This window comes from Camelus ferus, chromosome 32, assembly GCF_009834535.1.
Source record: "Camelus ferus isolate YT-003-E chromosome 32, BCGSAC_Cfer_1.0, whole genome shotgun sequence".
Classification (NCBI taxonomy): domain Eukaryota; kingdom Metazoa; phylum Chordata; class Mammalia; order Artiodactyla; family Camelidae; genus Camelus; species Camelus ferus.
This window is the reverse complement of record NC_045727.1, coordinates 13598966-13619532: the sequence shown is the minus strand read 5'-3', so window position 1 is coordinate 13619532 and position 20567 is coordinate 13598966. Positions and strand designations below refer to the sequence as shown.

Sequence of the window (20567 nt, the reverse complement as noted above, 5' to 3'; positions counted from 1 at the left end):
CCCCATGAATAGAGGGGTGTTCCTTACCCTGGCAACTGTGGGGTAGGGGACAGTACATGAGGGTGGGAAGGCATGGTTGCAGGGGGTATCCTCTCTGGCCCCTGACAGGTTTCTAAACTCTAAGGATACTGGTTTGGCTCTGCTACCCCTGGTGCTGGCAACCCCATAAGCAACACAGGTGAGCCATGCTTGGACAAGGCAGGAGAAAGAATAGAGGATAGGAGGCCAAGGGGTGCTAGGGTCCTGTGGCCCCACTGGGCAGGCCCCCAAAGGCCCGGAGCACAAGGCCCAGGGCAGTCAGGGAATGGTCTGAGTGTTCCCTCCCAACAACCAAGAGCTGAAGGGTGGCCTGCTAAATCCAAGAAAGCAAACCTGGTGGTTGTCAAGAGAAACAGCAGGAATAGGGGGTCCAAAATCTGTCCATCCCACTGAGGCCAGCTCAGGGCTGGAGCCTCAGAGGAGCAGAGCCCCCAGGAGTCACAGACTGGCCAGGCCTGGCGGCCGGGCTCTTGAGGGACGATCCCTCAATCACTCACACCACTGAGCTCTGGGTGAGCACACAGAGGATCACTGCCATGCAAAGGATATCAAGAGAGGACGGAGGGAGGGCAGGGTGAAGGAAGGGCAACTCACGTCAAACTTCCCAGGGTTCTGCTGCAGCTTCACCTTGCCCCCTGACAGGTATTGCCAAGCACGGCCCCGCAGAGAAGGTGGGATGCCCTTCTGGCACCGCAGACGGATCTGGAAGTCAAAAAGAGAGCTGTGCCCATGCAGCCACCTGGGCAGCTCCCCCAGAGGCTGTGTGCTAGCCCAGCCCTTCTGCTGGTGCACATCGGGCCTTCAGTGAGCACGTCAGCTAGAGCAGAAAAGGGGAGAAAAGAGGACTTCTCCTCCGTTGGTACAATGCAGATTCTATGACGAGGGGAGGAATATGACTGCAATTAGATACGCTGCCACCAGGTGATGGCAGAGTCCCCACGTTTCCTGGTCCAGTGATAATACAGGCATTCTTAAAGTCTACCACAGGGTTCTAAATCCCCATCACTATTTTCTGAATCAAAATGGAACCATACAAGTTAGAGGAGCCCCAAGGGATATCACCAGGGAGGGATGTGCACCATGTGGAGCACAACTCAGTCACAGGGAGAGTAGCTCACGAGGTGACCCAGAATGTGCCCAGAGACGTGGCCCAGGCACTTTCATGGGAGTATTTGTTTAAGCAGCTGTGTGGCAGGACACAGCCAGCCTAGAGAGGAAAGCTCTTAGGAGAACTCAGAAGGAAAATGGGAGCTGATCAGAATGGCTCCCTCTTTGTTGGGGCAAAGGCAGCTGGCCTGGGTGCAAGTCCTGATCCCAGCCGTTGCTAAAATGGCACAGGTCTTCCCCATCACTCACAGGCTGAGAGAGGTGAGGGAGGAAGTGTTTGGGGTAGCTCGTGACCCAGAACTAGTGCTCAATTCATTTGCTTACTGCCTTTATCAGAAAAAGGCTTCTGCAGCCAAAATCCAGTTTGGAAAACCATCGTGTCTTTTACAAATGGGGAAACTGAGGCATGGAGTGGGAAAATATTATGGTCACACTGTCAGGGACCCTGCCACCTCCCAGCTACACCACCTAGGCTAAAGGATTCAGCCCTGTGCACTTACCACTCCCCTGGCCTCTCGGAGCCAGACGGGAGGCCAGCTCCTCTGGGCTTGTGGGCAGATGAGGCTCTAAGGCAGCTGCCCTGATCATCCTCCTTGACCTCAAGGCCAAGGGTCCAGGAGGATGAGGACAAAGGTAGAGGCACCACTCCTATAGAATGGGGGTGGGGGATTGGCCAATGACACTCCCCTCGGCCCCTGCGCTAAGCAGCCTGGCCTGAGATGGAAATGGGAGCTCAGGGCAGTGGGAAGACAGCACCTGGATATGAGTCTGATTCCAGTGCTGACCTTGGCCAATCACTTCTCATCAACAGTAAGATAGAATAGTAACAACTAGGATTCTATTAGAAGGTGGCAGGGGGTGGGGTAGGGGGCAGAAACATGCTTAGCATGGGGCCTGACACAGTCTGTGTTCAACAAACGATGCTTTCCTCTCTCCGCCTCCAATCCCAGGAAGACGCCTGACATAGAAGCCCAGGGCCTCGGCTCATACCTAACCTCCCCTCACCTGGAAACCCCCTCACAGTCCCATTGGAAGCTCTCAGAGTAGGGAGCACAGAAAGCCCAGGCTTCCTGATGACCAGCACAAACAAGAAAACTTTCCAAGGGTCAGAGAGAGTCAAGAACCAGGAAGGAGACAGACAGACAGGCTGAAGTCAGTGGGGGTAGAGCAGCATGGCTGGTCATAGGAGCCAAGCTTGAGCTTCTGGGACTGCCTGCAAAGTAGGGAGAGGAAGGGAGAAGGGAGCTGCCCCAGACTCCAGGAACAGTTTCCTGCTGCTGTGGGGCAAGGGTCTCCTGAAGGAAGCCACTTGATCTGGGCAGGCTTTGGCAAAGGGATGCAGTATGGCCCAGAACCACAGGCCCTTTAGGCTCTGCTCCCCCAGGGCCGAGCTCAGCTCAAGCCAGCCCCCACATCATCCAGGCCCAGAACACTTGGCTTGCCCCAGAGGAGCCCAGGAATACCTTCAGCCCACTAAGTTCTCAAAGAGGCCCCACCCTCACCCAGGCCCAGGGCCAGGGAAGTGGGGATGGAGAGCCAGAAGGTCAGCCAGCCTTCCCTCTCTGGCCTCTGGTATCCTTCTCAGCACGGAGGTGCTGAAGATGGCAATCTCCTCCTTAGGGAGGAGGCACTGGTGGAGATCAGGAAGGATAAAGCAAGGGAAAGCGCTCAGCAAACAGAAAGCACAAGGGATTATCATTCTCTGAGCCAAAGCCTTGGGAAAGGGGATCTCTGATGACAATCGAGTGAGGCCACACCCGGCCTGCAGAACTCCAGGGGGGCAGGGCCAAAGTTTGAGCAGAGCCCTACAAAGGAAGACAGCATTCTAGCCAGAGCCCTGCCTCCCTGGAGGGCCTGGCCCCCTCCTGGGGACTAGGATAAATGCAGTGGGTCTGGATCCACTTCCTGATGCAGGTACCGTCCTTCCTGTGCCACAACTTCCTGACTACTGGGAAAGCCCAAGCCTGCGCAGCAAGGCAGTAAGAGCTCCCAGGGCCAGTGAGGCAGGAGAGGAGCAGAGGGCTAGGTCCTCTGTGTAGGGTGGGGTGCAGCCTCCTGCGGTGACCCCTGCTGGGCAGGGGTAGCCCTTGGCCTCTAACCGCAGGGCCAGGGAAGCAAAGAGGAAGAGGAAGTGGTACTGGCTGCTCTGCTGAGAGGAGCTCCCCAAGGCTCCCCTCTGGAATCCCCATTTGCAAGGGAGGCTGGGGCAAGAAGGCGCTAGTCACCACAGCAGACAGTGGAAAGGGAGCCAAAGCTCAGGCTAAAAGCCCATGGGCGGAGGAAGCAGGGAAACAGATCCCAGAGTCAGGCAGGAAGCAGTTGAGAACAGCTGCCTTAAGAAAATATTTTTTAAGTGAAAGTTTTTCTAATAAACAAAAAACGAATGCCCCAAAGCCCACATAGAACAGCAAGAAAGAGCCCAGGGCACAGGGCTTTACAGTAGGAACCTCGATCAGGACTGTCATTCCCACTTGACCAGGAAAACTGAGGCTGAGAGGGTGAAGTGACTCACCCAAAGTTGCACAGCCAGCCGTGGGCACCAAGAGAGGAAGGCAGTGGGGCCGGGCCCAAGCCCTTATATGACCTTCAGTCCCGGGCTTTCTGCTAAGCCCTGCAGCCAGCTGGGCCAGCCTGAACTGGGCCAGCATGTCAGCGGACGACAGCAGGCCAGCGGGTTCACTGAGCACTAGGTACTTATGCAGAAAGACCCCAGCTGTGAGACTGTGGACAGGCCTCCTCTAGGCCAGGGAGTAAGTAGACACTGGACAAGAGTATCAGTGCACACACTGTGGTGAGTAAGGATGTTCTTACAGGATGACAGAGGTGATGCCTAAAGCAAGCCCACTAGAAAAGGACCATTGGGTATTTTCATTTTTATAAGACTATTAAATTGTGAGATTACTTTTCTTTCGTTTTGCTTTGGCCAGGAGGCAAGAGGGAACTCATCAAATTAATCCAGAGGCTGAAGAAGGCCCCTTATTGTGGTGGTGAAGAGTGCAGGCACCAAAGGCAGACTGCCTGGGTTCAAACCTTGATTCTGCAGTCGTCCTAAAGTGGGTAATACTGCCAGCAATCTCCCTGGGTGTTGTAAGGATTATCCAAGTCAAGTGCCCAGCACTCTGCAAATGTTCAACGCACATTAGCTATTATTAGTTTATAAAGTCCTCCCTGATAGGTGGTAAGCAGCAGTAAGGACTTCCCCCAGGAGAGCTGGAGGGAAGCTGCCCAAAGGGCTTTTGGCTAAGAGAGGTTTTAAAGTTTGTCTGCAGGACAAAGTTCTGTGTGGGTCTGAGGCCATCTGGGAGGACCGAGTGAAGCCTGGGCCTTGCCCTCCAGCCAGCTTCTGTTCCCATTTCTGAGATGGCAGATGGGGACACCTAAGGCAGCTGGCAGCTGGAGAAGCTCCTGCTCCTCCAAGCTGGTGCAGCTCCTCCCTCTTCACTTCCTCCCCACACTGTCCACTCCCAGCCGGAGGCCCCAGGCCAGGCCCCTCACCTTTTTGTGCTTCTTGGCCATCCATTTGTCCCAGTTGTTGAGCATGTCCAGCCACTTAGACTCCCTCTGCCTCAGCACCTCCAGCGGGACTTCCTCCAGCCTGTGGAGCAGAGGGCAGGGCCTGTCAGACGTGCCAAGAGAAGCAAAGGCCCTGGCCGAGGCCCTGGCCACCAGTCTGGTCGGTCTCCATTCCTCCCCCTGCTCCCCATCCCTGCCATTCCCTTCGGAGCTGCTAACTCATGAACGCCCTGACACAGATGCGAGGGAACACGGCCCCCTCCCTGGAAGCCATAGGTTGGAGAGATACCAAGTTCAAGTGCCCACTCCCCCAGTGTGTCAAGCGGCCAGGAGTCACCGTGCCCCTCTGGGGCAGAGGCCTGAGTGCCTGCATCTGTGCACCAAAGCAAAGTATTCCCATCCTGGGTCTGTCTCAACAAGTAAGCCTCTTCAGAGGTCTACGTGCAAGGTACAGAGCTGGACGAACAAACTAGTCAAACAAGTACAGAAATCACATGCTCACCTCTTCACTCCACCAAAACTAGTTACTCATAGTTTCCCCAATTACGCACTGGCCCTTTCCCACTTCTCAGCCTTTGCTGGAATAGTCTCTGCCTATCAAAATCCTAAACACGCTTCACAGCCCTAACAAATAGGCATCGAATACCACTTGTATTTATACATCTGCTAACTGAGGAGCTATCACTACTGGCATTGTTCTAGGGCCAGGGCGTCTGGGCCAGCTTCGGGGAAGCACAAGTGTGACTAGAACAAAGTCCCAGCCCTCACAACACTGACATTCTACAGAGCTCTGAATGTCCGCTAGAGCCAGTGAGGAACACACCTCAGCATGAAGACCCACCCCGGGTAGCCCCAAAGAGCTGAGGCAGGCTGGGGCAAGATATCTGGCTTAAAGGGCACTGCAAGTGAGCGAGCTTCCTCCAAGGAGTGAGTCCCTGGGAATTCACGAGTTCACATAACTAAGGGGCAAAGAGAAGAAGGAGACTAGCATTTGTAGGCTGTGTACTCTACATATGCTTCCTTATTTAGTCTACAGAGCAATACTGGTAAGAAAACAACAATGGAAAAAATAAATATATGTGTGCACCTCTCTACCCACACATGCACACTCTCTTCTTAAAATTATTTTTAAAATGGTGGAATATGGATCTTTAAAATTTCTTTTTGTGCCCTTTTTTTTTTTATTAAAAAAGTACTTGACATCATCAAGAAGTAAGATACTCGGGGAGGGCATATTGCTGAGAGTCAAACAGCAAATCAGTGGAAAAACCCAGACTCAGATCCAAGTTAAATCCTAGCCAAGTGCCTCCACTCAGTCCTGCTGACCTCCCAGAAAAGAGCGCAGGGTCAAGGCACTCGGGCAGCTGGGAGGAGGCTCTCAGGAACAGGACACGGTGGGGCTAGGGTTTGGCCCAGGCCTCGATTCTGATTCTTTTTCTGCCGGAAGGAAATGCACTGCGGTAACTTTTACTGGTTGGAAGAGCAGAGGGAGGGGCCCGAGCAGAGCAGAGGCCTCCAGACACAAAAGGGCAAGCCCTCTTCTTCAGTGTGTTTTATATGGAGAACTGCACAGACCTGAGAGCAGCCTTACTGCTGAACAACCAAGGAGGGACAACAGCCTGGGGCAAACACGGCCCCCTCTACACACTGACATAGGCCACTGCCCTCTGGAACTGCTGCCTCTCTCACCACCTAGAGGCAGAACCAGGGCTCCAGGACACTGTTTCTTATCCTTGTCCATAGGAGAAAAGCAGAGACCACCTCTTTAGATAAGGTAATATACAAAGGAATGGATGCATGTGTCCAGGCAAACCCCAAACACACAGGGAGCAAAAAACAAAGGCCCAGCATCACAGGCTAGGTTGCCTCCCATCACCTACAAAGCACTCACTTACACAAGTCAGAGGATGAGCCTCCCAGCTAACCAAAAGAAAGAGGGTGCCCACACTGAGGCAGCAGGAAATCTCAGCAGTTATGGATGTGGATAATATCTGATCCAATCCTTGCATTGAGTAGATGAGAAAATGGAGGCCCATAATAGGACAAGACTTTCACCTGAGATTACCAGTTTCCAGACAATTCCCATCTGATTAAATACATGCTCATTTGATACCTCAACCCTCCAGTCAGTCTTTGTTGATAAGATCTGACATCAGGGCCTCAGAGATACCCATTCTTCCAACTACAAATATACAGGGGAACACATTCAAGTTCAGTGTTCTTTTAAATGATGCCAGATAACAACTTTGGCAGTTTCAAAGCCGCAGCATAAAACCTCAAACCGGAATTTCAAATGGGTACAGAGCAAACAACCATATTTCCTGGATTCTAAGACACTACTGATTTTAAATTACACTCTTGATTTGGCAAGATCTTTCCAGAAACAAAAAACCCACCACTACTTTACATGTGCACTGAAAGGTTCATACATGTCAACTGAAAGATCCATTCTGATTTTTAAAACCTTAAATTGGGACATTTTTGAGGAAATACAGTCATCTGAGTGACTTCTCCTCCAACAACAGAGTTTAACCCACCTGGAGAGGGTGGGAAGGAAGGCACGGGAGGTCTAGGTGCACCCAGCACTCAGCACTCCACATGCCCCTTAACTGCAGGTCATCTGCTGACGTACAGGATGTGCTCCTGAAAAGCTGCAGGCGATCCCTTTTTTTTTAAATCATAAGGTTCACACAGCATTCAGTCTAGTCGGTCAGGATCTCAGAAGGCATCTGATCAGACTGCTGTCTGATTCAGGAAACCCTTCTACAATAGTCCCTTTGCCCTCTCTGAACCTGTTTCCCTATTTGATTAGATGGCCTGCACTGTGAATTGACCCTCAAAGGATGCCCAGAAAGGAGCCATGAGATGAAGTTGGAGGCATGATGACACAGAGGCCCTGAGGTGGCTTCCTCCTAACAGTGGGGGGAAGAGCATGAGCAAGTTTCTAGTGACAGGGAAGTTGATCAAAGGGTCAGTTTAGGGGTCAAACTGCCCATGGGGAATGCTTCAGTTCTGAGAGTTTCACTCACCCTGTTAGAGAACCCCTCTTTCCACGGACTTACGGTCAATCATTCTACGACAAAGGAGGCAAGAATATACAATGGAGAAAAGACAGTCTCTTCAATAAGTGGTGTTGGGAAAACTGGACAGCTACATGTAGAAGAATGAAATTAGAACATTCTCTAACACTATATACTAAAATAAACTTAAAATGGATTAAAGACCTAAATGTAAAACCAGGTACTATAAAACTCCTAGAGGAAAACATAGGCAGAACACTCTTTGACATAAATCCTAGCAGTAATTTTTTGGATCTGTCTCCCAAAGTAAAGGAAATAAAAGCAAAAATAAACAAATGGGACCTAATTAAATTTAAAAGCTTTTGCATAGCAAAAGAAACCATCGACAAAACAAAAAGACAAACTATGAATGGGAGAAAATAATTCCAAATGATATGACTGATGAGGGATTAATATCCAACATATATAAACAGCTCATACAACTCAACATCAAAAAAACAAGCAACGCAATTAAAAAATGGGCAGAACTGAACAGATTTTTTTCCAAAAAAGACATACAGATGACTGACAGGAACATGAAAAGATACTCAGCAGTGCTAATCATTAGGGAAATGCACATCAAAACAAGATATCACCTCACACCTGTCAGGCTGTCATCAAAAGAACACAAATAACAAATGTTGGTGAGAATGCAGGAAAAAAAAGAACCCTCGTACACTGTAGATAAGAATGTAAATTGGTACAGCCACTATGGAAAACAGCATGGAGGTTTCTCAAAAAACTGAATATAGAACTACCACATGACCCTGCAATTCCACTCCTGGGTATATATCCAAAAAACACAAAAACACCAATTTCAAAAGATACAGGCACCCCAGCGTTCACAGCAGTATTATTTACAGTTGCCAAGATATGGAAGCAACCTAAGTGTCCATCAACAGATGAATGGATAAAATGTTGTATGTATATGCAAAGGAATACTACTCAGCCATAAAAAAGAACGAAGCTTTGCCATTAGCAGCAACGTGAATGGACTTGGAGGGCATTATGCTAAGTGAAATAAGTCAGACAGAGAAAGACAAATATTGTATGATATCACTTATATGTGGAATCTTAAAAATACAACAAACTAGTGACTATACCCCTCCCCCCAAAAAAAGCAGACTCACAGATATAGAAAACAAACTAGTGGGTACCAGGAGGGAAGGGCCAGACAGGGGTCAGGGAGTGAGTGGCACAAATTACTGGGTGGAAAAATAGGCTCAAGGATGTACTGTATAACACAGGGAACATAGCCAGTATTTTGTAATAACTGTAAATGGAAAGTAATCTTTAAAAATTTTTTAAATTAAAAAAAAAATATGGAGAAAAACTTAGGGAAACACATCTTACCAGGGTACCAGGTATTAGAGGAACATATAAAAAATGTCTAGTAGTTTGCAAGTGACTTTAAAATCAATACTAAAATTACTAAAGATTAACCCCGAAATATTTTAATGTGATTTATATTTTAATGTGAACATTCAAATGTATAAAGTTTTATTACTGTTTATTAGCATATTTTAAAATTTTAGACTGTAAGGTTATTTCAATCCATTGCATGTCAATAGCTGACTGGGTTTCTCCTGAAAAAAATAAAATCACATGTGTTTTTAATATCAAAACTAAAGAAATATTTTGAAAATTAAAAAAGAAAAGAAAAGAAAACCCTTCTTTGGCTAATGTGGCCTGAAGGAGTCTTTGTAACCAAAAGAGCCTAATGAAAACACTCTCCAGTGGCCCAGCCTCTGCTGGAACTCCTCCAGGGATGGGGCCTCATTATCTCCAGGAGAAGCCACTCTATTGCTGAAGTTTCTACTGTTAAAACTTTCTTCCCCATGTAATGCCAAAATTTTCCTGGTACCTTCTATCTATAATCTCAACTCCCTCTTCTAAGGCTGAACAATTCTCAGCCAGATCAATCTCATACCAAGCACACACATGCTTACCCCTTGTCACCCACCCATCCCTACCTGGAATGTCCTTTCTTCTCCCCTCTCCAAGTCACAGCAACACTTTCAGGGCCCAACATAACAATAAAAACCACTTCAACCATCACAGCAGAAATGGCAGTTACCATTTGTACATCATTTACTGCTTACCAACATCTTCCTAAATGCTTATATACATTATTCTCATGTACATTTTATAATACCCTACCCTAATATTCTCTCCATTTTCCAGAAGTAGAACCCACACTTAGTAAAGTGTCTTGCTTAAGGCCATGTTGCTGGACTCAAACCCAGGTCTGCCTCACCCCACAGCCCATGCTCTTGACCATGTACTACACTCCTCTGCCCTTAATGGTCAAGCCCTCAGCCTGCACACAGCCTCCATGCCTGCCCAGATCTCATCAGCTGTCCTCCAATCTGAAGACCTTCATCTTGACTTAGAACACCATTTCTCAAAGTTTCTAAACTGAGACCCACAGTAAGAAAAACACTTTATACTGAGAGTATACACACACACACACACACAACCAAAATATATTTTATAAAACAATTTACTTACATCTACTGATGCACCTGATATTTTCAGTTCAATTGTTATATTATTCTATTCTATTTCTTCTTTTTTTTTTTAATGCTGGTCACAATGCCCTAAAATTGATTTCTGCACTAAATCCCTAATGAATCAAGACATGGTCTGAAACGAGCACTTCATTACAACTTGCATCATATTGCTCAGCACTATCCCTTCCTAACTGGATTGGGTCTTGAACTTCTTTAACTCCCACCATGTACCTCACAGGTGTTCAACAGATGCCTGCCTGGTTTGCTCCATGACATACCTTTATTTGTATTGCATTCAGGGCTACAGGCCACTGTTGGCTACATCAATTTTATTTGTGCCCCTAGTAGCCCAGTGAGATCCTCACAGATTAATTACCATTTCCATTTGACCCATGAGAAACCTGACCCAATCAGAGAGACTACGACTTGGGCAGTTACAAAGCTATTAAGAGGCAAAACCAGGGCTTTCCTTTGCCACAGTGATTCATGTACTGCTTCTTGCTCCCCTGGGAAGGCTGTGAGGAAATTAGGCCGTTCTCCAGATGCCTCCGTGGGGCTCTATCTCTGGCTCCAAGGACAGGAGATAGTCTAACCCCCTCCTCCAGTGTTCTGACTGTTCCAGTGAGCGGCCTGACCATACCTAGCCATGCTCAGTGAGGCCAACATGCTGGATGGACAGAGCTCGCAAGCACATCCCCAGCTGGAGATGGCAAGCCTGGGCAAACGTGCTATTTGTCAGCCATTCCCTCCTGAGAGAAAGAGGCACAGAGGAGACAGAATGGGCAACCAGGGACTGACAGCCCAGATTCTGCGGGCTCTCACGCTGAGCTAGGCTAGCCGTGCTGTACCATGCCATAGCCCAAGGCAGCAGTGACACTCCACTGACCTCCATCTCTGCAGGCTCCTCAGCTTTCTCCCCAAACACAGAAGCTGAAGGCTTCCAAGTTCTCAGAGGGACAAGACGGTTCCCGAGTCTCTCTCATCTAGTCCTTCCAGACATGTACTTTCCACCCAAGCACACCTTAGCCCCGGTGGTTGGCAGACTCAGCCAGCTGTGGTGACTGCACCCATGACCCCTTTTTCAAATGGTGGAAGATAAACTTTGGTCCCAAGGAACCAGTGTAACCCCCTCCTCCAAGCTTCACTCTTCAAACCAGCCCAAAGAGAAACACAACTCAAGCAGAAAGCCCAAGATCACAGACCTCAGGACTGACCTTCCTCATCTCAAGCATGAGGAAAGCCAGGGGGAGTGTGGCAGAGAGTAAGAAGAGTGGGGACTTGAAGCCAACCAAACTAGGTTTCCATTCCAGCTCCTCCACCTGGGAGACAGACTTCCCTAAGTCTCAACTTGTTCATCTTTAAGGGACCATTACACACACCTCATACTTTCTAGGCTTAAATGAAGAATAAATTTGTGTAAGGGCCCAGCCTGGTGGGTGGCCAGCTAATGGCAGCTTTTAGGCGACTTGTATTTACAGCTTACCTTGCACTTTCACATCCCTGTTCTCATCCAACTTGCAGCAGGGCAGGATTATCCCCATTTTACTCATGAAGCAATTGAGGCTTCAAGAGATTAAGCCAATTACTCAATGACACACAGACTGTAACTCCTGGCTTCTGATCCAGCTCTGCCACTTTGTGACTGCTCCACTCTCTGAGCTTCTGGTTTCCCACCTGCAACATGGGGGCAATGTCACCCCTTCAGAGGGCGGCAGTAAAGACCAACCATATGAGACAGTAAGAGCGGACACACTTGCAGCGATCGCTCTGTGCCAGCTCCGCCAAGCACTATATAGGCACACAATTCCCCAAGGAAGTAGCTTTCATTATCTCCACTTAACAGACAAAAAAACCTAAAGCTTAGCGCAGTTGAGGAATCTCTCCAAGGTTACACAGCCTAGAAGTAGAGGCTGCCAACTGAGCACTAAACTATCCAATAAATATAAAGTGACCCACATGTAACGGGGCCTCAAAGCCTGTTACATTCTCTTCCTTCTCCTTTACCACCCAATAAAGTAGGGAACCCCTACTCTCCGTGCTGAGATGGGCAAGAGTGAGCAAGATGAAAGTGTGGGAAATTGGGAAGTGGATGTGTAGAGACAGCACAGCCAATCACAGACCCAGGGACACCAAAGGCAGGGGAGCTACCCTCTCCCACCCAGAGCTGGAAAAAGAAATGAGGATAAACAAAAGGCTGACCTACTTTGCACACTGAAGCCACCTCTGTAGTTTATTAACCTAAGAGGTGGTAATGACTGAAAGTATAAATAGTTTTTATGCCAGCTCTATTAACAACTTATGATAGGAAACTGAAATGCAAGAGAGGGTAGGCTGGTGGTATACAAATGGCCAACGGTTATGGCTGGGAGGCCTGTGAGGTCACCCAGTGAGTCCATTCCCTCCCCAGACAGCCAGGGAAGCTCACAGACCAAAGGGTAAGTGATCTGCCCAAGGCCACACTGTGAGCCAGTGTGGAAAAGGAAGATGGTCTGCAGCAGCCTGGTGCTCCCTCCTTTGGCCTGGCAGCCCCAGGCTTGGAGGTAGAGCAGTGTCCAGGCTCCCTGTCTGGGTGAGAGAGAGTCTGGCTTGCTCCACTCCCCTCCTACTCCCAGTGCAAGTTAGTTCTGGTTCTGCCTCCCTTTCCCATAAGGAATTCCCTGGCTTTGCTCCTTCTAGCCCTGGGTCAGCACTCAGTGGTAAACAGGTTCCCTCCACCCTTCTCTGGCCTCAGTGCCCTGGGCCTCTGCCCAGCTCTCCACTCTGCTCAGCCCCACCCGCCTCGATGTCAGAGGTAAGAAATGGTTCCTTTAAGCACCAGCCTTGCTGGCTCCAAAAAGAGGGAATCCCTCTTCCCTCTCTGCCACCCAGCTAGGGAAAGGTACATATCACAACAGAAACCCCCAGGGCAGCGCTCCGTGACAAATGAAGAGAGGAATGGAGACTATTCTCAACAGAAGACATCCCTTCCCCAAGCTCCCACCACTACCGGCAAAGTAGGGCTTAAAATTCCCCACCAGCAACTGGGTCCTAAGGTCAAAACTCACTGTGGCACCCTATGACTCATGTATGACCCCCTCACCTATCCTTACAAAACTGCTAGATTTTATTGATAGATCTTATCAAGTTAGTCTTCACTCATTGCTTATTTCTGCCAAGATTCCTTCAGGGCTCCCTACCGCCATCCTTGTCCACCAGAAACCTCAGGCCCTGGCTCTCAGGCTCTCCTATTGTCTCCACGCATCCCTCCCTCTTTTTTCCCCAGTCCTATCTCTAGACGGCCCTCTCTCTGAGCTGCCCTCCCCTTACCCGTCTCCCTACTCTAATTCAGTCCCGCTCATCTTCCGAGGCCTCATTCAGAATAACCTCCCATCTCTACAAAGCCTTTCCTAACCACTCCAGGGACAGAACACAATCAGAACATCATTATATTCCATACACATCTCTCTAGAGCTCTGTTCCAGGCCCTGAATCTACAAAGTTAATAAAATGTAGTCCCCGCTGTTGAGGAGGTCAATCTGGCAGAGGAGGTTGAGGAGGTCAATCTGGCAGAGGAGGCAGATGGGTGAGTAAATAACCAGCACACACAGAAGTGCTACCACAGAAGCACGTAGAAGGCGCTAGGAGACTGCAAGCCCCCAGGGTGGAAGTGAGGGTGTTTAGGGAAAGCTCTAAAGGGGAGCTGACTTTTGAGATGGTCTTTGAAGGGTGACAGGAAGCAGCCAGGATGAGAAAGGGGAAAGAGCACACCAGGTAGAAGACCCAGTATGCGAAAGCACAAGTTAATAGAAAAGGTCCTGGCTTGTCTGGAGAATGTGAACAGTCCAGGAGAGCAAGTCCAGCTTCTCCACCTGACTGTCCGCTCCACTGGGGCAACATTCCACAAGAAGGTGTGCTCCTGGAGGGCAGTGGCTCAGCCAGTCACACTCTCTGCAGTGTGTCCTGGCCCTAGAACAGAACCTGGTACCTAGCTGGTGTTCAATTAACGTGTGTTGACAGATTCATTAGCTTTGTGACCTCTGGCACTCTGAGTTTCAGTTTTCTCCGCGCTGAGATCCTCCACCTTGAGATCAGGTGGGAAAAGCACCAGGACAGGAAGTGCTTGATAAAAGGCACTCCCGCTCTGGCCTGATGCCAGCTCTGGATCTGCCTTGAAGCCCAGCACAGGGCTGAGCACAGATGTACTTGATGATGGCCTTTTACAACATTATAATTCTATATTCAATTAACGAACTGAATGTCTGTTACAACACTTACCAGGCACTTGCTATGGACCAGACATGGTTCTCAGCACTTAAATTATTTCATTTAATCCTGACAACAAGCCCATGAGATAGATACTCTAATTCTCTCCCTCTCCCTCTCTCCCTCTCCCTCTCTCCTCTCTCCTCTCTCTCTCTCTCTCTCTCACACACACACACACACACACACACACACACCAACTTCTGCACATGAAGAAACAGGTTTTCAGCAAGCCAGTGACTCTCCAATGTCCAGAGCGAGCAGAGGACAGCTCTGGGAGGTGAATCCAGGCCCAGCTCTTCTCCTGCTCTGCCACTCAACTCCGGCACTGACTGTTGTCCACTGGGCTGGGAATGCACAAGCCTTGCTCCCAGGGAGCCTGGAGCTTAGTGGCTCAGAGCCACAAAATGTGTGATGCTTGCACTTTACTGCTCTGCCTCTGTAAAATGGAGATTATATGATAACTACATCTCACAGAGTTAAATGAGATGGTATTGGTGAAAGCCTGGTCCACCATGCAGGCTATCCTGTGAAATGGCATTACCATGTGACTATGCTGGGAGGATGGAGGGGGTCACCCGGAGGTAGGACAGGAAGCCCAGGATGAAAGCCTACCAGGAAAACTGAAGGAGGGTGGTGGTAATTATGAAGCAAACTCTAACTCCTTCCCCAAGTGACTGCCACTGCCCAAGAGAGCAGGCAGTGCTGTGGTTGCAGGCTGTGAACTAAATCTTTCAGGAGACGCACCTCACTTCTCACTTCCGCTTAATCTTCACAGGCCAAAGGAGAAGGAAGATCAGGCCCTCACACCAGGGCCCTCAGAGTCAGGGTCACTTGAGAGCTCTGTTCCAAATGACTCAGTGAGGAACTGACTGGGGGATTCCCAACCTGCCCTCACAGGTCAGAAAGCTCCAGACCACAGGTGGAGGAGGACTGTCTCCTGTCTTACCCTGAAGGCCCAAGGATGGGTAGACAGAGCACAGGAGGGGGCCTGGATTTTCACATGCAGGCTGCCTTTTCTCTCACCATTATGCCAAAGGCCTGAAGTGAACCTTACAGGATAATTCACACTCTTAATTCTAAGAGCCACCACATACCACGGAGCCCTTACTTTGGGACAGACACTGTCCTGGGAGCCTTACCAACATTACCTCCCTTAATCCTCATGACCATAACTGGCGTTGGCCCAGTCCCCTCTCCCAGTGCCACCACCTGGCCCATTTACAGACCCAGAGAGGTCACATGGTTAGAAAGTTACACAGCCAGGACTTGAAGCCACGTCTGCTGGTGTCTTGAACCCAGGCTCTCCCAGATCCAAATTTAAGATCTCCTTTTTTTTGTGAAACTAAGATGGAGAGGGAAGGGAAAGATACAGTATCCTTCAAAAGTGGCAGTCTAGGAAGGATCACTTCTGGACACACAGCATCCAGGGCCCAGAGTGCACAGAGGAGGAACAAGAGTTCTCCATACTATGTTCCTGGGTCCGCTTATGCCCAGCTTCTCCTACCTTGTCTTGGGGCACGTAAGGGGCTGTGTGTGGAGACCTGGGACAGGAAGTGTGCCAGCCATTATAACAATTCAACAATAAAAACAACTTGAGAAGCCCACTGGGAAAAGTGTAGACACTTGGGGCTGAGCTGAAGTCCTAAGGCTGGGACAGGAAGAGGGAGGAGAGGCCACACAGCGGCAAGCAGCTTTGGTTAAGATGGAAAATTAGGAAGGAGGAGTCCTGGCTTCCAGGCACAATTCCATCGCTTGTTCAGTTTTGGTTTCCTTGTCTGTAAACAGAGCAAAATAAAACTTACCCTACTGACTTCCCATAGCTCCTGTAAGAGTTACTGCAAGGCAGTGAGAATGAAAGCACTTTGCAGACTAAAGAGCTAGACAAATCAAAGCATTCTTTGATTTGACTGCATTCCCAAAGACATGAGGGCCACTGGCCCGACAAACAAAGAGAGGTTCTCTCACAAAAGGAACAGAGCATGCTAGAAGCACTGGCCTCTCTGGGCTGTGCCATGACAACCCCTTGCACTTGGGTGGTACCTGATAAATAACTTCTCAAAGCCCTTTTCAAATACTCCAAGGTCAGTCTCAGATTGTTAGAAGCAGAAGAGCTCTTTAAAATTTTCCCATTAAAACTGCCTTAGTTTATACATAGGGGAAACTGAGGCTTAGAAAGGTTAAGCAACTTTCCCAAGGTCACACAGCTAGTTAGGGGCCCAGTGAGGCAGGACTCAGTCTACTGATCCTTGTTCAGCAGTCTTTGTTTACACATGCTTCAAACCCAGTTAGGATTTGATCCTCACAATCCTTTTATAACACAAGCCACACATTTATCTACTTGCCGAATATCTGACATCCTTGCTAGGCTCTAAGTCCTGGAGGCCAGGACCAAGTCTGTAACCCCAGAGCCTAGCACATGGCTGCACACATAGGATCTGCTGGATGAAAAGCAGGAAGCATTAGCCCCACGGTCAGGTGAGGGGACATGCTTAAGTCACATATAACAAGGGTCAGTGGTCGAGCCAGCACTGGCACCCTGATCCCTGCGTACAGAGCCCTTCCCCACACTAGCCTAAATCCATATATCCAGCCAGAATCATGCCTGAGAAACAGCTGGCTGTGCCCTGAAGGACTGAGGGGCTTCACTCTCTCATAGGCACTGGAATTGCTTCCACGTGTCCCAACTCAGGCACCAGCTCCAGGAATAGAATAAAGACTCAAGGCGAGATCAAGTCAGCCCTCAGCTGCCATCTGCCTCCCCTTGATCAGCTTATGTGTGTAAAGCCCCAAACCTACCCTCCCTAGCTGCACACCACCCAAAGGTATGTTATCCATGCCCTCAGGCCTTACTCCTCTCTCCTCAAAGAGGACTTTGCCCTCCTTGCAGCCTTCCTTGCCATCCAATATGTTTATCGGGCAGACACCACAAGGCTCAGTTCCACTCACCCCACCCCCTCCCAAACAGGCCAGCTAACCAACCCGCTCTCCTACTGAAGAGAGACAAAGAACCCCTTGATGTGCCCTGGGCGTGCCAGTCATGCCAGGCACCTTGGGGAGCCCAGGGCTGTGACAAAGCAGAGTCAGCAGTGGCCCACTGTCTGCTTCAGAGGAAGGCCACAGCTGGCCTTCTTTCCCTGTGGCCAGAAGACCCCAGGATAGGTTCTGTGAGGGGCTAGCTAGGCTGCTTCAGTTTGTCCAGAACTTTTCCAACTCCCCATCAGTCCACACAGCCAGTCAGGCACCAAGGCCTACTGATTTGCTGGCCTCTTCATCCTCATAGCTCCACAACTCTTCCAGGCCTCTCTACAGCCCTTTTGGGCTGTCCCAAACTCTCCCAACCGGCCTCACTGCCTGTGGTCCAGCTCCTCTTTATGCCATCGTCCACGCCAGCACCCGACTGAAGAAACACAAGAAGCCTCAGTCTGACATTCAAAGCTAGGCAGCCTGCCCCACCTACTCTCCCACCCTCCCCTTGCTTCACATCATCCTCCCGCCTTCTGTTCCTGTCACCTCTGCTCATGGCACACCATATTTCTCATACAGCTGGCTTTTTGGAGGACTTTGCACACACATCCCCTCTCATACAAGAGAATGCCCTTCCTTGCTCCTTCTGAGGCCTGGATCAAATACCACTTCTTTTTTCTGGGCTCCTATAGGTGGAGCTGGCTGCTTCTTCCTATACATTCCCAGAGCAACCGCACACCTCCATTATAGCCTTTACTGCTCAACAATGTAATGATTTCTTTGTGCTTCTATTTTCCAACCAGTCTGTGAACACCTTGAGGACAACAAGACACAGATGTCTCGATCAACTCTATATCCCTTGTCCCAGTCATAGGGGCTGGTAGAGTAGGTGCTCAGCTCACTGCTAAGACAGATAAACTGGTGAGAGTAAACCTTGGTTTCTCTCCCAGGCTCCTGAGTCTGCTGCCTACTTCCCTATCTGAAGAAGCGGCAAAGAGGTAAGCTGTGCCACTCTCTGAGGAACTGGACAGAGAATAGAATGGAGTAGGGAGGGGTGGGAAGGAGAAGGAAAAGAGAAAGATGAAATAAGGAAAGCCAAAGTTGGCAGCTGCCCTGAAGTCCTGGATAGGGAAATTGTAAGCAGGTGAAGCATCGGGAGAGTTGGCTTGCCAGTGGATCAGCCAGGACAGTTTTCTCCCTGCCAGGCAGGGTCCCTGGGGCCAGGAAAGCAGCAGATTTGCCAGGGCAGACAACGCAGCTAAAGGAGGCCTCCTCCCCTTCAGGTGTGCTACCAGCAGGATAAAGAGAGTTATCAGCTAGGACACTGACAATGGGTGAGTGATGGCTGGGTTCTGCTTTGGCGGGGAATGCAACCTGGCCTGGAGGTTCAACTGGCTCAGAGTGAGGAAGAGAATGGGCAGTCCATATAGCTGCAGTATCAATGAGCTGAGAATCAGAAGATCTGGAATCCCTCCCTACTCTGGCTCCACTGTTAACTAACTGCAAGGCTTCTCCAAGCCTCAGATTTCTCATCTGTACGGGGTACATAATCCCTGCCTTACTCACAAAAGAAACACTCTTCCAAAAGGCACCAAGTGGCCAGCAAAGTCAAATAGCCATTATGCAATATTTTGGGGTCAAGAGCAACGCAGTGTGGACTCTGGCCTATGGGAGGGCTAGAGCAGGCCTGACCTGGCCATGCTTCCAGAGCCTCCCCAAGAATCTTCCTCACTGGGTCTTTCTCTGGCTTGGCTGGCCATGGACTTTGACTGTACTGAGAGACCTGCCTTGCCCTCCACACTGGGATGGGGAAGTAGCCAGGTTCTTGCTACCTCCTGCTCTGGGTGTGGGGGCCTCAGGGACTGGTGAGAACCTGGCACCCTGCCTGCTGCCACCTTAGCAAGGCTTAGTCACTGGATTCAGTGTTGAGAAACAGGTTCTAGTCCCAGTTCTGCCACTGACCAGTTGGCAAACCTTGGGCACTTTCTTCTTAGATCTTCAGCATACTCATCCACAAAATGGGACAGCCAACACTCTCAGGGGAAAGTGAGGGTTCACCATGGATTATGGGTCACTCCTGCCCACAGGGGATGGACCCTCACTGATGTTCATCATCACAGACAGAGATGGAAAGTAGAAAATGAAGACAGGACCCCTAGCTACTACAGTCTCTATGGGGAAGAAGAAAATTCATTGAGCGCCTACTGAGTTGTCAGGCTCTCTTCAAACATCAGCTCATTTAAACCTACAACCCTGCAAAGTCAGTATTAACATAACAATTTCACAGTGAGAAACTGAGGCTCAGAAAGATGAAACAACATGTCCAAGGTCACAAAGACAACCAGACTCCAGAGCGTATGTGAGGAGGAAGGAAGACTAGAACACCTTCTTTCCCCCACCTCAGTGTAAATAGATTGGGAGACTGGAACAGAGGCAGGCCTCACCAGCTCCCTGAAGGTCCTGTTTCAGACCCAGATGCTGGAGGACAAAACATCAAGCAAGTCCCATCATGTTATCTCTTTCCCACAGCTTAGGATTTCCTAGCAGGCGGACACACAGGCACCTTCCCAGGGTGGCAGCAGTGTGTCGGCCCGCTCCTTCACCAAGTCAAGTCTTGTCTGAGGCCCTAGAACACCCACAGGGCAACCAAACCAGACTTCCCTTTGAAGCTGGAGGAAGAGAAGGAGGAGAAAAAAGTGAAGGACCTGTGGTCCAGAGTCATAGCCCAGGGCCCCACATGTGCAGTTGCCTCCTTCCAGATGGGCCACCCAGGGACCACTCCACTGCCAGCTCCATACTTTCCTGGGAACTGCAATAGCTCAAGAAAAGAGGATGCTCTGAACTTGTAAACTGGAGAAGATGGCGGAAAAGCAGAGATGCAGGCCCTGGCCTGCCAGGAGGGCCCTGGCCCAACAAAAACTGGCACAGACCAAACTACAGGGATGCCAATCAAGCCAGTTCTACAACTTTTCCAAAGTCATAGGGCTTGCCATAGCTGGCTAGGAGTAGTGGAGGGCCCAGGGGACAGGGAAACTGAATCAGCAGAAGACAATACTGCTGTTCCAGATGTTTCTCCCTGGGCCCAGTTCAGATCCCTCTCCCCCCTAACAGGAAGCCAACTCCCATGGGA

At 49.6% G+C, this 20567-nt stretch overlaps 1 protein-coding gene across 2 annotated transcripts in view; it reads right to left on the bottom strand.

The window, feature by feature from the left end:
* The window catches only part of TBC1D10A (TBC1 domain family member 10A), a 30938-nt gene that overhangs the window by 6326 nt on the left and 4045 nt on the right, over positions 1–20567 (bottom strand). Inside the window, exons 1-3 of one of the 2 annotated variants that reach the window (XM_032472026.1) lie at positions 4949–4988; positions 4642–4741; positions 634–741 (exon numbers count right to left, since the gene is read on the bottom strand). In XM_032472026.1, coding sequence (XP_032327917.1) covers positions 634–741; positions 4642–4686 — 153 coding nt within the window. In that variant the 5' untranslated portion in view covers positions 4687–4741; positions 4949–4988. Of the gene's footprint in view, positions 1–633; positions 742–4641; positions 4742–4948; positions 4989–20567 lie in introns of those variants that run through there. The other variant, XM_032472025.1, reaches the window with a different exon arrangement.